Genomic DNA, 15,254 nt, shown 5'->3' with positions numbered 1-15,254 from the left:
AAGCAGCTTAGGTGAGTTCTTACCAAACTGACCAGTAGTGTGAGCATGTGTGTGTGTATGTGTGTGTGTGTGTATTTGTGTGTGTGTGTGTGTGTGTGTGTGTGTGTATCTTCCTCAAATCTACTTGAAATCATGATAATCTTATGTTTAATGGGTAATCATGTAACTAGCTCAAAACACTACAGCAACCCTCTCTAAAAGACTGGAAAATGCTGATATGACTTGCTCATTGCCTCCTGAATGCTGTTCTTAAAGCTCATCACAGATTGCTTCATGATTTCCCACCATGAAGAGACTGAGACCCCTAGCTCACACAGTGAAGCACACAGATCTTAGCATTTTTGCTTTGATGCATAATCATTTTTATCTTTCAGAAGTAGGAAGATCCAATGTATTCCAAAAGGTTTCCTATTAGCCTCATGTAATAGCTCCCAATAGTGATACATTTTTTTTTCTGTTATTGTTCTATGGTCAGCAGTAAAGTTTGAAAGTCACAGAAGTGGCTGATTTTTTTGAAGATATTTTAGCATTGCTTTTGACCCCAATATTAAATAAATAATATGGCAGCTGAAGGAGGAGGAAGTGTGAAAATAAGGAGCACGTGTCAGACAGCTGGAAGAATAAAGAGGAGATGACATTTCAAGCAAATGCAGGGGCTGGAGGCTTGGTGGCAGAGTGCCTATATACCTACATTTACAGCCAAAAGCAGAATTCCTGTTGCATACACAATTTTATGGTGGCACAGTCAAAAAAATTATGACATCTCTTTTCAAACTGGATCGTCTGTGTTTTATCCTTGTTCCAAAGTAAAGTTAGTATATATTTTTTAAAAAGTCTTTTATTTTTAGTTTACATCTTTCTCAGAGACCACAGTCATATCCAAACCTCAGTTCCATCCAGACTCTATATTCTGAATTATATAGTATATTTAGGACAATTTATGTATGTGATTGTTATCATGAACACGGGGATAATCTGTGGACTCCACCGGCAGGTCTGACTATAAACGTGTGTTGAGTATGAAAGGGTTCATTGTCTACAAAAGGGAATAGAGGGGAAATTAAATGAAGAAAAGTTGGTAGGGAAGGCAAACCAACTGCAGACTAGATGCAGCAGAAACAGTGTATGTGAGACCCACGCTATAACTAAACGAAGATGTCTTAGTGCTTAGGTTGAGAAGGCATAAGGAAGAGGAATAGGAGCTTGGCCTGCAGCATTTACACATATAACAGAGCAAAGCCTAGCACTCTCTTCTTTCGGGCATGCATTTTGCCCTTTGCTGAAATGGAGATGCCCCTCCTCCCCTACCAGAGGCAAATAGGCCAGAAACCTCAGGAGGTGCCAAAGCTGCCATTTTGAAATGTGGGTGGTGCTTTTGTTTGATTAGTTTGGGGGGGGGTGTTCTTGTTGTTGATTTGTTTCATTTTTCTGATAAATTTGTTCTAAAGATGAGTTTAAAATCTTACTCATGGGTGATTTTGCGTCAGGAGAGTATGGTTGAGCATGAAAATTCAGGGGAACCCGGAGTAAAGGCTAAGAGAAGGCAGTGGTGTAAGATAGACTGGAAAAGCCTGCATGGCTTTGTCACTGACAAAGATACACTCTAGAGTTCATGAAGATGATCTCTGGCTCACTGTAACCCTAAAATTTGCATCCCTGATTGGATGCTCAATACGCTGTGGAGATAACGCAGTGCAGAGTTGTATGTGGGGCTCCTTTAGATAGAGGATTTAAAGGAACAGAGCCCCAAAGGCCCACATAAGACAAATCACTCAAAGAGCCTACAGTTGAGCTGTTCAGGAAACTTTTACTTTGCTCTGGCCTTCTCCCTTCTCCCACCACCAAAAGAGAATCTCTCTCTAATAATTTTTTTGAACGTCTGCTACATTGTTGTTTTTCTGTCTAACTCCTTATTCCAGGACTGAAGTAACCACAACCCCTCCAAGGGCTGCAACAAAACTTGATGTCCTCAGTATCAGCTCTATTACTGACGTCTCTGATCAGTAACTCTACTTAAGACCAAGGATGATGTACATCCCACAGACAGGAAGAGCAAGAGCATCTGACATCCTATGAAGTGCATTGTAAATATCATAGAATAGGATTATTGAGTCTTCCAATGATGATCTGTTACCTTGTTGAACTAAATGCTGCTTGGACCTATTAGGACTTTCTCAAAGGTCTACCCATTTCCTATTACTTGTAGTCCTCATTTTCCATGATAGCTGTATTAGAAGGAAAAAATGAAACTATCCCAAAATGTATCTGAGGCTATGAATCTTACTGAGAAAACCTTCCTCATGTGAATATTCTACAGTTCTCAGTCAAAGTTGCTACAAAGCACTGTTCTCACCCCAAGCTTCAATACATCTGGGGGATTTGCAACAATTATCTTTTATTTTTTAATGATTTGCTATGCTATGAGTGTTTTGCCTGTGTTTGTGTCTGTTACTACAAGTATGCCCAGTGTCCACAGAAGCCAGAAGAAGGCATCGGATTCCCTGTAATTGGAGCTCTAGATAATTGTAAACTACATGAGTATGCTGGGAATTGGACCCAAATCTTCCGGAAGAGCAGCCAATGCTCTTAATGTTGGAATCTTAACTGTCTGATGCACATTGGTACCAATGCCACAACTACCATAGAACAACTGCTTAAGCCAGATATTTATTATCTTACAGTTCTGTAGATAAGGAGCCCTGTGTGCATTTGACTGGACTGAAATCAAGATGCCGGAAAATGGACTTTCTCCACAGGGATCCTAGAGAAGAACCAGCTTCTTTTCATCTAGGGCATTGGCAACTTTCAGTTCCTTAAGGTTGAGACTAACGTCTGCTCGGCACCAAACCATTTCCAGCTCCCCTGAGCAAGCCCCATTCCTTGGCTCATGACCCTGCTTTTCCCACTGTCAAAGTGTGCCTTGTGGTCAGTTTCCAGTAATTCACCCTTTCCCATTCTAGGCCTCTGACTTGCTCCTCTGTCTTCATTTCATACTTTTAAGAGCTCATATGATTGGGTTGCTCCCACATGGATATGTCAGCATAGCCCATGAGAATCCACAGGCACACCCTCTGGTTTTCCCTCAGTCCTATCAGGTCACATATCTCAGGATTCTGGGGATGATTGGCAGACATCTTTGAAGGGCAACAATACTGCTGCTATTCCATTAAAATATTTTGAACTACCAAGAGGTTGCCTTATACATGAGCCATAAAAATAGACAAATAAAAATGCTATAAATGCTTATTTAATTTTATCTCTTTCAATTGATGTTTTAACCTATTATTAAAAAATGTGGAAAAATGTTCCTTTTTTCCCAAATTATAATGTGATAGAAAAATGAAAATTTACCATGTGCCTTTCTGTAATAGGCACCGCGTGTTTGGCAGATGTGATGTAAGTCCTAGTGTCCAGGCTTGGGAAGTGTACCCAAAATGCATTGCACTCATTCCAGCCAAGTGCAGACTATGAACTAAACCAACTGTCATAATGGAGTAACCAAATTTCAAATAGATCAAGAGATGCACAGTGAACATTTGGAAAACAGTAAAAGCTATTTATTTCTACCACTGAAAGAAAGTTCTAGAATTTTTCCTCTTTTTAGATATCCATTTTTATTGTATTTTTATTGTTTAAATTTAAATATATTTAATCATATTCTTTCTCTCTACCAAATCTTTGCATATCCCTTCTGCTTCTCTGCCCTTCCAATTTTAAGTTCTTTCTCAAGAAAATCAAACAAAAACCTGAAACAGCAACACCCCCCCCAAAAAAAAACCCAATCATTATTGCTCTGGCATCTCTTTCAGGCCCAAGTATATCTAGCATATTAATCAACCATTGCTGATATGAAAGCATCTCCATAATTATAAGTGTATGGAGTAAAGTTTAAAAATTTTTATAGCCCCATATATGTTTGCCTTTACTCATCCCACATTGTGTATTTTTATTCTTCTCAGACATAAAAATTAATATATCAGTTACTAAAACAATAAAATATATTGAATTGCTAAATACCCCCAATAAATATACATATCTAAATATGTTTAGAGTCCATATACTAAAATTTTACTAACTGGTATGAATAATCAAAATTGAAATTTATTGTGCTAATAAGTATGCAACAAGTATTTAGCTAACACCTGCATACTAAAATTATTTCAAAGAGTATTTGTTCATTAAATTGAGATTGGTTTTCCACTAGCTTCATGAGGGATAATTCACATACAAGTGAATTTCAATTTAGTCACTCCAACATAATATGAAAGGAAAAACGGGTTATAAAAGCGACAAGGAAATGCTAAGCAAATGTTTTTTAAAATGTATTTATGCTGTGTTGTGTGTGTGTGTATGTTTGTTTGTTTGTGTGTGTGTGTGTTTGAGAGAGAGAGAGACAGAGACAGAGACAGAGACAGAGAGATATTATATGTACCATGTGTGTGCAATGTACCCTGTGTATGTATGCAGGAGGAGAAACATGAAAGGCAGACAGGGCATTGGATCTTCTGAAACTGGAATTACAGGCAGTTGTATGCTGACAAGAGCCCCTAAGCAAACATATTTTATCCTACTTTCTACATAGTTGACTTAATTTTGAACATTGGACTTTTTCTTGGTTAAGGATTCTATTGCCGTATAGAATTCCACTGTGGCAGAAGCAGTTAGGGGAGAAAAGTTTTACTTCATCTTATCCTCCCAAGTCATACTCAGTTATTGAGCAAAGTCAAGGCAGGAACCTGGATGCAGGAACAGGAGCAGAAGCCATGGAGGAGTGCTGCTTACTGGTTTGCTCCCCCGGCTTGCTCAACTTGCTTTCGTATAGCACCCAGTACCTTAGTCCAGGAGAGCATGGGGCCATAGTGAGCTGGGCCCTCCCACACCAATAATTCGTTAGATAATACCCCACAGGATTGCCCACAGGCTCATCCGGTGGGGCATTTTATCAGGTGAGGTAGTTTCTTCCCCAATGAGTCTTGGCTAGTCGACAGAAAATTGGCCAGTACAGACTTTAATAGTCACAGGGAGAGCTAACACATCTCTCTTAAGTGTGTTGGAGATCTAACTGCCCCTATCTTCAGATACAATTGTTCTTGCTGTGAAATATACACATAAGCTTTTCTGAATGCAGTAGCAACAGCAAAAACCCTCTCATGCTTGGCCTCTATTTCTTCCCTTGTGCTGTGATATTTGATTTCTGTCGATTGAAGGCTGTATATGGTTAACGGGCACATAAACAAACAATGCCTATAATTTTATATTTTCAATGTGTGTATTTCACCTGATATTTATCTCTTCAGACCTTGTAAATGAGTACAGCACATTTCCTGTAAAAGTAGATCAAATCCATTCTACTTACCAAACGATTCCCTGAGCCCCAGAGCCAATTGGTTTCAGGTTCTGGTAGCGCTTGAGAACTGTGAAGGTTGAGTCCCCCACTTCCACGCTGTAGAACTGGTTGTCTACCTTGCTTTTGCTCATGTTGTAATGTTTGGCAATAGATGACACATCCACGTGTTTATCGAATCCCTGTCAAGAAGAACAATGAGACAAGAGGAGCAGTTCAATGTCAGTGGACACGGAGCAGTCTTTGCTTCCAGTGGTTACAAACATCTGGCCATCTCTCATCTACTCTAGCAAGCTCACACAGAAAAATCATCTGTATTGAGCCCTGCCAGTTTATTTGAAGGAAATGTACCCTAAAATGAAAACAGCGTCTTCTTCATATTAATGTTTAAGACCTGGAAATATAGGCCCTATAATAGAGAGACTCAACAACCAAACTACCGAAGTTTGTTTCAAACAGAAAGAGAGGTGGTCCCACGATCACCTCATCCCTTTTAGGTAAATAACTGCTGAAAATACACTAGCTTCAGAATATCTGAGACTCTGAAGGATTCAGGAAAATGAGAAAAGTGTTTCCTAGTCATAAGAGGAAGGGTAAAAATGATATCTATAGTTCTTTCCTCAAAAAGCAACATGCAGTCTCAGCTTTTATGAATTAGGTGAATTTGAATGAACCACAGTTGATTTCATTTCTTTTTGTTAATACCCAAATTACTACTACCCTTATTAAGTGCTGAAAATGCTAAATTAATTACACATTGTTCAAAAGTTCATGAGTCTATTTTGGGGATGCTGAGATTTTACATGGATTGACTATTGCATCTCCTGTCTATCTAAAGAGAAGTTCATGAGTCAGTCATCTTTGGTAATTAAAGAGTTATCGTTAAAATTCTGAATGAATATCTACACATAATATATAATAAAGAGCTACTGCCTATGATTAGTACTTACTCAGAAGCTATGATGTCACACTTTACTACACAAAAGATACAAGCTATAGTTAGAAGATTCATGTAGCACACACTGGTAGATGCCTACTTGAAACTTAGGCCTCTTCCAAATGACTCCATTTAGGTTTTATACACACATGCTTTCCTGTGTATTATTTCAAACACTTGAAAAACAAATAATCTTAGCCGGTGGCTCCCATTAGACATGGCATCTACACGTTGGGGACATTCAGTTAGAAGACTCCCGATGTGTTGTGTGGAGCAAAAAATGAGGACAGCCATAACTCATACAACTATATGGTTTCTAGTTTCTGAAAACTTTGTGGTGGCCCTGCAAGAGTTGTATTCCCACATGACAATTTTCCACACACATCACCAGATTTGAATGTCTAAATGAAGCCTTAATTGATGAAAACTAGAATTTAAATAACTTTTTTATATAATTTAACACACATTAATTTTTCTATCAGTTCTCAAATAATTTGAAAGATTTAAACTCTCTTAGGCTCTAAACCTCTGAGTTGGCCATAAAATCATTTCATAGGAAATTTTTGCCATTTCATGTCTAAATAAAAAGTTGGAATGGAAGTACCCCTTGCTCTCTGCCTAAGTGGAATGTGATCCAGTCAGGACCTTGACATAAGAAAAACTGAGTGGGGATGAGTTGAACCGAGCCAGAAGAATCTGCAAGTCTACTGGAGGATTCTGGAGTCCCCAGACAGGTGAGGCATACATATTAGCAGAATAGCATAGGAGGCTGTCCTATGCCTGGCAGCAGGTATAGTAGTGACAGTACAAATGTGGGAGACCACAAATATAGGTGTAAACTGTGGGTTAGAGATTTGCATTGTTTTAGAGAGTGATCAGAAAATGCAAGTAACTTGCAAATGCAACAAAAATCCTGAAATCTGGAAAGTAGTCTGTGCAGCACAGCATATAGCCTATTACACAAGGACACTGGAAATCAGTGTTGCAAGTTGTCCCTATTCAAAGGGACAACAATGGCATTTAGAATTTTGAGTGGCTGTGGACAACTGCGGGCACAATGTTACTATTTAAACTATCCTGGGTTTTGTATCATGTACAGCTCTCTAAAGCACTGTCATTTCTATTACAGACTCAGGTTACGAGTGGCCAGAAAGTCTGACTTTCTTACTAAAAGAAGACTAAGCAAAGCCATATGAAAATACAACATTCAGTACTTTTGATCTGCAAGATTAATATGGGATGACTGACATCTGCCTAATGTGACATTTGTTGTGTTCTGACCCTTTGTTGCACCCCCTAATATTTGAAATAGCATAAAATCTATAGCACAAGTTAGCTTCATCAACTAGATGCCCAGTCGTGGTCCTGAAGTACTGCATTTGTATCTAATTGCATGTGTGTAATAATCACAATGATCACATGTGTATTCCAATCATACATATGTACTAATCATACTTACATACTAATCACACATGTGCATCAAGTACAAATGTGTACTAATCACAGTATTTATTAGTCACATGTGTGTACTAATCACATGTATATAACAATCACCTATGTACACTAATCACACATGCATACTAGTCACAGTGTATACTAGTCACATGTGCATTTAATCACATATGTGTACTAATCACCTGCATGTACTTTTCACATGTAAGCTTTATATTCCCGACCCCTGACTCTGCACAGCCCTATGGGCAGGCTCTGTTGTGCTTTTCTAACTGTAATCTCCATTTTCCCAAGAGAGCTGAATTAACCTGCTAGAGACACTCTCTCACCACGGCAACACATATTCAAGAAGGGTTAATAATTCATACAACTTCTTGTCCAGGCTTTCCTAATCTATGCAATGCTTATAACTGCTGAATTTAATATTGGTGACATGCCATACTATGTGACAGAGGCTGGGTTAGCACTTACAATGCAGTAAAAATAAGATAAAGTTGCAGCCTAGAGTGAAGAACGTAAAGTGGGTAGTTAAATACAGATGGTTCATGCTATAGGGAACAAGGTAAATGTTCTGGTAATTAAAGGAAATAACTATGTATAGTCTGCATAATATCATCATTTATTCATTCAGATACTATGTATAAAACAATATATATAGCATATATATATATACATATATATAGCATATCTTAATTACACATAACAATGGATCTTTCTGTGACGTTTGCATGTGAATTGTCCTACTTTCCCATCTAGCCAGTCTTCTACTCTCGTGTCTTTGCTCTGTGACCCCGTTGAGTTTCATTAGGGCTGCTCATACACACATTGGTGAAGGTTTATTTATGGTATCAAGTGCACCTTACCAGTGGATAGACCCTTAAAGAAAATGTCTCTCCCTTCCCATCAGCCATTATCTCTGCCTAAATCCTCATAGACACGTAAAGCCTCATGAGTTCCTCCTCCATCCATAACAGGGTGTTGACAGGCCAGATCTTGTGGAGATCTTGTACAGCTAATCAAGATTGAAGAGTGCCAGGTGTGTCTACCCAGAAGTTAGCACACCACACTGCTCTCCTTATTCTTCTGGGGTTACATTCCCCCATCAATTGTCCATGTTCTCTAAGCATAGAAGACCACATGAAAGATGTCTACTTTCATAGATGAGCATTCGGTAGTATTTTATTCTGGTTTTGACCAGTTATCTCTGAACCTACCACTGACAACCCCAGGAGGCTTTTCGGGCCAGAGCTGACAGAAGCACTAGTGTATAGGCATACTCTATTTTATTGTTATTTAAGAGGGAATTTGACAGAGACCTCATGTCCATTTAGCAAAGCAACAGCAGTAGCTTCCTACTAGAGTTTATAAACCTCCCGAAACATGGGCTTATGATTGTTTTTGGAGTATGAGATGCAATTTCCCTCCACCGTCACTGACATCCAATCCAATCAGAAAGCCATGGGTCACCTCCGTAACAGACTATTGTTCCAGTGGGTTCATCAAGCCTGGGTAGTGAGAATTATTACACAAGGCTACACAGTTGAGTAGATTTCTCGGTAACTCTCCCTCTGAGTCTCACCACTCCTTTTGGCACTGTGCAGGGAGGAAACTCCCAGTCGGTTCAAGCCTGATTTCTCTATGTTCTGTGACTGAAGCATGTGGCCCCCTCAGCAATTGAGCCTTACCAACTAGCTATCCTATGTGGTTCCATAAAGGATTTGTGCAGCTCACCCAGAGGCTTCAGGAATGAACAATGAAACATTATATCTAGTTTTAAACACAGGAGCAGGGATAACTGTCCATGCTGCTTGGGAGCTTTGGAGGCCTCCCAAAGGGGGAGAAATAGTGCTGTAAGTGGTGGAGCTTACAGTTCTGTGATGAGGAAGCAGAAAAAGAAATACTGTGAGTGGAAATGTTTGAATGGGGAAAGGGATAAAATATGGGGGAGCAAACACCCTATGAGCTAAAGCTGGGAGTGTTTAAGGAGAGCTTTGATCTGTGCTCATTAGTGTCAAGGGCTCCCTCCTTACCAGGTCTTTGATGTGAGTGTGTCTGTGGAACACGGGTTGAGCTTGGTAAACACAATCCTGTGCACACACCCTGGAACTTTGGATTTGGGCATCAGTTGTGTTCCAGAAACATATCACAAACACACACACACACACACACACACACACACACACACAAAGGGGGAAGGGGAGGGAGAGGAAAGGAAAGAGAGAGGAAGAGGGAGAGAGACTGTAATCATCATGATATTCTTGTGAATTCATACACACACACATACACGTACACACTTGTCTGTACACTTCACGTTTAGTATCTTCTTCATGCTAGATTTGACTTAGATTCCAGATAAGCCTAAGACTTAGAGAATATACCTCTTCAAAAACCCTATATTAATTGTTTAAGCAACAATAGCACTGAAATTGTCATTGGATTACTAGAAAACCAAAGCAAGCAAAAATCCCATGGCTAGTACTTTGTGAGGAGTTTCCTCCTTTAAACCTCATGCTCACAAAGAATGTATTCTTAAATACAAACAAGTCCTAACATTCCTTTCTGCCTTAAAGACAAAAATCCCAGTTTGACCTGAGTCCTGCCTCTAGAACTTGGTTGAAGTCCTTAGCCACTGAAGACAGCAGATGACACCAACATTCCTAAGGACTGATGCTGAGACTCCTGTTCAAGAACTCTTGGTGAGATGCCCCATCTGTCCTTCGACTGAGCAACTCCTTCAAACATGGGTTCTGTGTTCCTTTGCTTCTGTCTCTCTAGCCAGAAACACACTAAATGTGTGAGTGTGGCTGACCCCGTTTTGTTGATCTTAAGCCTTGACTGTACCTTGCTCAGATAGAAGGACTTGTATTTCAGGAGCACTCTCTCCTTGACCTCACTGAAGAAGACGGTCCTATTCTGATGCTGAAAGCTCTGAGCAAGGAGAGTTGGGGTTAAAATCTCTTGCAGAGCTTCTTTGGTTCTCTGTTTTGTTTTGTTTTTAGAACTTAAAAATAACATGAGGCCTGAGTCAATCCTGCACTTCACATCTGACTCGTGAAGCCTTGAGCCTGCTTTTCATTTTCCCACTCATTATTCATGTCCTATGTGGTTCCATAAAGGATTTGTGCAGCTCACCCAGAGGCTTCAGGAATGAACAATGAAACATTAGATCTAGTTTTAAACACAATTGGCAGAGGCAGCAAGCTGACAGGTATGCCAGAAGACGTGAGTTATAAATGTCCACCACCTTGAGCACAAAACTTAAAGTCACACTTTGAAGCGCCAAAGGGAAGACGAATGGTGATCAAGACGAAAACCACAATGAGGGGCAAGTTTTGATTCATTAATTTAACAAATCTAGCAAAACAAGTTAGAAGAAAGATAATATTTCCTTAATGCTTAGCTCCAGGGAGGATGGACTCCACGGTTCTTTACATGATTAGCCTGGAATCAAACAATAGCAAATACAAAAATTTTCACCAGGGACACAGAATTATGTTTCATATTTCTTACTTAATATGAACTCTCAGAGGGGGCAGGGGATACAGGTATAGTAAAATTATTGATTTCCTACTACATGTACTGAGGAAGTTTCTAGCTGTGTCATGTGATACAGACTTAAGTGGTATCTTGCTGAGGAAAGGCCTGTGGGAAGACACATGACATTGGAAAGAGTGTAAACAGGAATCGACAGGCGTGGCATCTCTCTTGTATAACTAGCCTTGCACTGCTTCCTTGGCCTTGCATCTTCCTCTGATCTTCACTGAAAGAGGCCCAGCGGAAAACTTCTCCTGGCATCCCGGCTGGTTCTGGTCACTCCTGCTGAATTGTGCTACTTCGGTAGAGGCCTGGCAGTTTCTGCTGGATCTTGCCACTGCTGCTGATGCATGTTTGGTGTGCTGACACTACTGAACTGGACTGCTGGTGTCCTGACAAATGGAAACTGGAATGTTCCCAAACGACTACTTCTAAACAGGTCCACATTCCCAAGTCCTATTTACCTCCCCTACCTTTGGACAGTGGGCTAGAAGTGCGGGGAGGGGAGGAGTTAAAGCATTTGACAACCCTTATGAAAATGGGTTTTGAAAAATAGAAACCTACAGGTATGCTCTTTATTATATTAATATTAAAATATTAAATATTTTTAAAGTTTATACTCAACAAATGAAAGACATTCCCAGAGCAATACATCAACTGACTCTCTGTTTCAGAACTAGTTATGCATGGGTATATGAATCAAATTCACCCAATTTGAGGTAATCTTTGCAGACTGGAATAGCTCAGCTGAAATACAATAATTTAGAAGAGTGAGGTAGTTTTCTATGAATGAGCTGCAGAACAAATCCTTAAAAGGTCCAGAGAAATTGCCCATAACAGCTCTGTGGCTCCAAACTTACTTTTCAGTTCCCTCTCCCTGAAGTCTGAAGGTGCTGCTCATTGAACAAATTTCAAACTGAATACAATCCCGTGTCAGCAGTAATAAGCAGAGATTTCCAAGACTACTATAAAATATGATGGGGGCTTGGCTTCACTCACTGTAATATGTTTATTGAGTACATACTATGTGCTATACACTATTAAAAACTCTATTGATAACAAATCAACTGACTGGGGAGAAACCACCATGTAGAATCACTTTCCATGGGTCGGCCAATATGCAGAGAATTCTTTGATGTTGTCATTTGCACTTACAAGTTACGGTGCCTCTTTTGACATGGATGACGCCAGCAATTTATTTTACAAGCTACAGTGACAGATGGAGCTCACACTAAGCTGTTGCCAGGTCATCATCGAAAGACAACAGAAACCAATATCCATGCCATTTCTCCAGGCAAGGAGGCAAGCACTCACTCCATCTTGAATTGAAATCAACTCATTTAGCCATTAGTTTTAAAAGGAAAGATCTGAGCTGACAATGCTTAATAAAATGCCATGGGCTTTTGTCTCAATAGGGGCACATTTTGCCCTTTGTTTCTTGATAGGTGGTTGATTCTCTAAGGACAGTTCCATTCTGGACTCTTTCATTTGAAGGCTAGTTGGTCCAGAGATGTTCCTCTGTGAAATCAGTAAGTTCTAGCAACAGTATAACAAATTTCCCTTACCTTACATTTAACACAATTTTCTGCCAAATAAAAAGGCATTTGATGCAATCAGTGGTGGCGCTGTGGCCTCTGCCTGCTCTTCTTGTACAGAGGAAGAAAGCCGCACTGTATGGAGCTGCTGGGTGCCAGCTCAATATTGGTCCAGAAACTAATGGAAGAAGTCGAATTCTCATTTTACAGGGAAGAAGCTCTAGACAGATAACTTCCACAAAGAGCAATATTGTAGCACAGCATTTAACAGTCTACTTTCGAATCCCACTATGAGACCTTGAGTGACGCCATTAGAAAGCCAACTTACAAGCCTTAGTTTCCTTACACACAGAAGGAAAGAAGTAGTCTACTCTTCATCAGTGGGGTGTTTACACTAGATGATCTATGTGACTTCCTCAGTTATTAAGCAGTTATAATTACCATGATAGAGACTATGCACCATTTAAAGATATATTTGCAATATTTTAAGCAAAGTTCATCCAACTCTTAACCCATGCTTAAAGCCAAAAACACTGCACTAGAAATTTAAAGGCTAGAGAGATATCAGGATTAAAAAGAGTTAAGCAACAATGTACACTGTCTTTTTCCACCACAGAGGGATAGACAAGCAAGATTGCTCAGTGGGTAGAGACCCCTGCCACCAAAGAAAACTCATGTGAATGGAGATGAGTAACTGGAAAATGATATCCTCTGATCTCCACATGCATACCTCGGTGTATGTATAAATGAGCATGCACACAGATGTGTGCACACACATGCACATAAACTTTGAGTAAATAAAGTGTAATTTTAAAAATAGGAAGTGGTGTTCCTTGCTTGTCCCTCTTTCTTCTCACTGTGGTGTCTCAGCTGTTACCACACAGCATAGCAGGAGTTTAAATTTCCGAGGCACTAGGAAGAAAGGAGCCCATCCCAGCATGCACCGCAATCCATATCATAGGATGTAAATTTTAAGTCCTAGAGATGTAGGGTACATTATTACTACACTCCATTTTTTTTACTGAACAGATTCTTGCTTTGGTCTCAAGACACAGCATTTGGGCTGTAAAGACATAATTCTTCAGCCTCGTGGTACTGAGCACTAACTCGCTCCATAGAGGCTCAGACAGGGGGTGCTGATTTCAGAATCAAAGGTGCTGCCCACTAAGCTACTGCAGTGCATTCTCCACCTTTCACTCTACACATTCCCATCTTGTCAGTGATAAAGATAAAGAAAAACCTCTTGAAAACAATGTCGGTTACAAAACTGGGACAAGAAGAGTTCTTGTAATCGGCACAATAAAAAGCAACCAAGTATTAAGAAAAACTAGAAAACTTTCTTGCCTTAGAAAAAAAAGACAGGACAGTCAAACAACATTTGGAAACGATGTTTCTAGATGCAATGTTTCTGGTAAGTTCATCTGTGACTTACTAACCTTTACCTGAAGTTGTCTTTATGGTTTCAGATAGGAACATTTGGTGTTACATTCACTAATCTTGAGCCCCAGTCTGTTTTCATATATACAACACACAGCATTATCCTAATTCCCATGTAAATCTATTTGCTATTTTCATCCCTGTACCCACATGGCCAAGAAGAGATAGAATTGGTGCCTCAGTTGGCGGTTCTTCGTGCTAAGACCTTGGTTTGCATGGCTTATCTGATTTTACTACTCATCTGTCTATTGCTTATGTATTTGTTGCAGCACTGGGCCCTGGTGAATACCAAGAAACATGCAAATTCCAGAAATATGTTTTACCCTGAGCCAAAACCCCAGCCTTTCTTTAAATTTTGACATGAGAATCTTGCTGGATTACTCAAGGTGACATTAAATTCAATATGCCACCCAAGATGGCTTCACGGCTGTCATTTTCCAGATGCCCAAGAAGCTGGCATTATAGGGGTGTGTCACTTAGCCTTGAGCCTTCTGCCACCTTCTATACGTGTTTCAGAGCTGGGGTATAGCTTTCTGATAAGATGCCCTGATCTAGTATGTGCACGTTCCTGAATTCAATGCAGCTCTGAAACCCAACAGCAAAAACATACTGCAAAAGACATAGAGGTGTTTTGACCTTCTTGAATGTGTTGGCAATATATCATCAAACAATCATTTACATTTTAGAGAATATGAACTCCCCAAAGTATACTGGCATCTGTGGAATTTAGAACTTGGAACTGACTACTGTTGGGCAAGTTTGACCTACTTAAAAACTAGGCTACCAGACTAGCCACTCCTGGTCATGCGGCCAGCCTTAGGTAACCATTTTTCAGTAAAACAAAGACTAGAACTTCAATTCCGTTTCCAGTGCCCTCTGTCACAAGGGAAATAGTGTGTCAAAAGCACAAATAATTACAGATGAACGCAATTTAGACTAAAATGGAATCTGTGTTTCACACATCTTTAGCAAGCATGAACACAGATGAACTATGCACTGGAATCATGGACAGTTT

The 15,254-nt window shown here is 39.8% G+C and overlaps 1 protein-coding gene across 2 annotated transcripts in view; it reads right to left on the bottom strand.

Moving 5' to 3' along the window:
• MAPK10 (mitogen-activated protein kinase 10) overlaps window positions 1-15,254 on the bottom strand; it is a 139,597-nt gene that overhangs the window by 115,139 nt on the left and 9,204 nt on the right. For both annotated transcript variants that reach the window (XM_080925377.1, XM_080925378.1), the window contains exon 2: window positions 5,357-5,526. In XM_080925377.1, the coding sequence (XP_080781503.1) occupies window positions 5,357-5,478 (122 nt within the window). In that variant the 5' untranslated portion in view covers window positions 5,479-5,526. The remainder of the gene's footprint in view (window positions 1-5,356; window positions 5,527-15,254) is intronic.

The sequence above is a fragment of the Micromys minutus genome (assembly GCF_963924665.1).
Source record: "Micromys minutus genome assembly, chromosome: 11".
NCBI lineage: Eukaryota > Metazoa > Chordata > Mammalia > Rodentia > Muridae > Micromys > Micromys minutus.
This window is presented reverse-complemented; position numbering and strand designations above follow the sequence as displayed.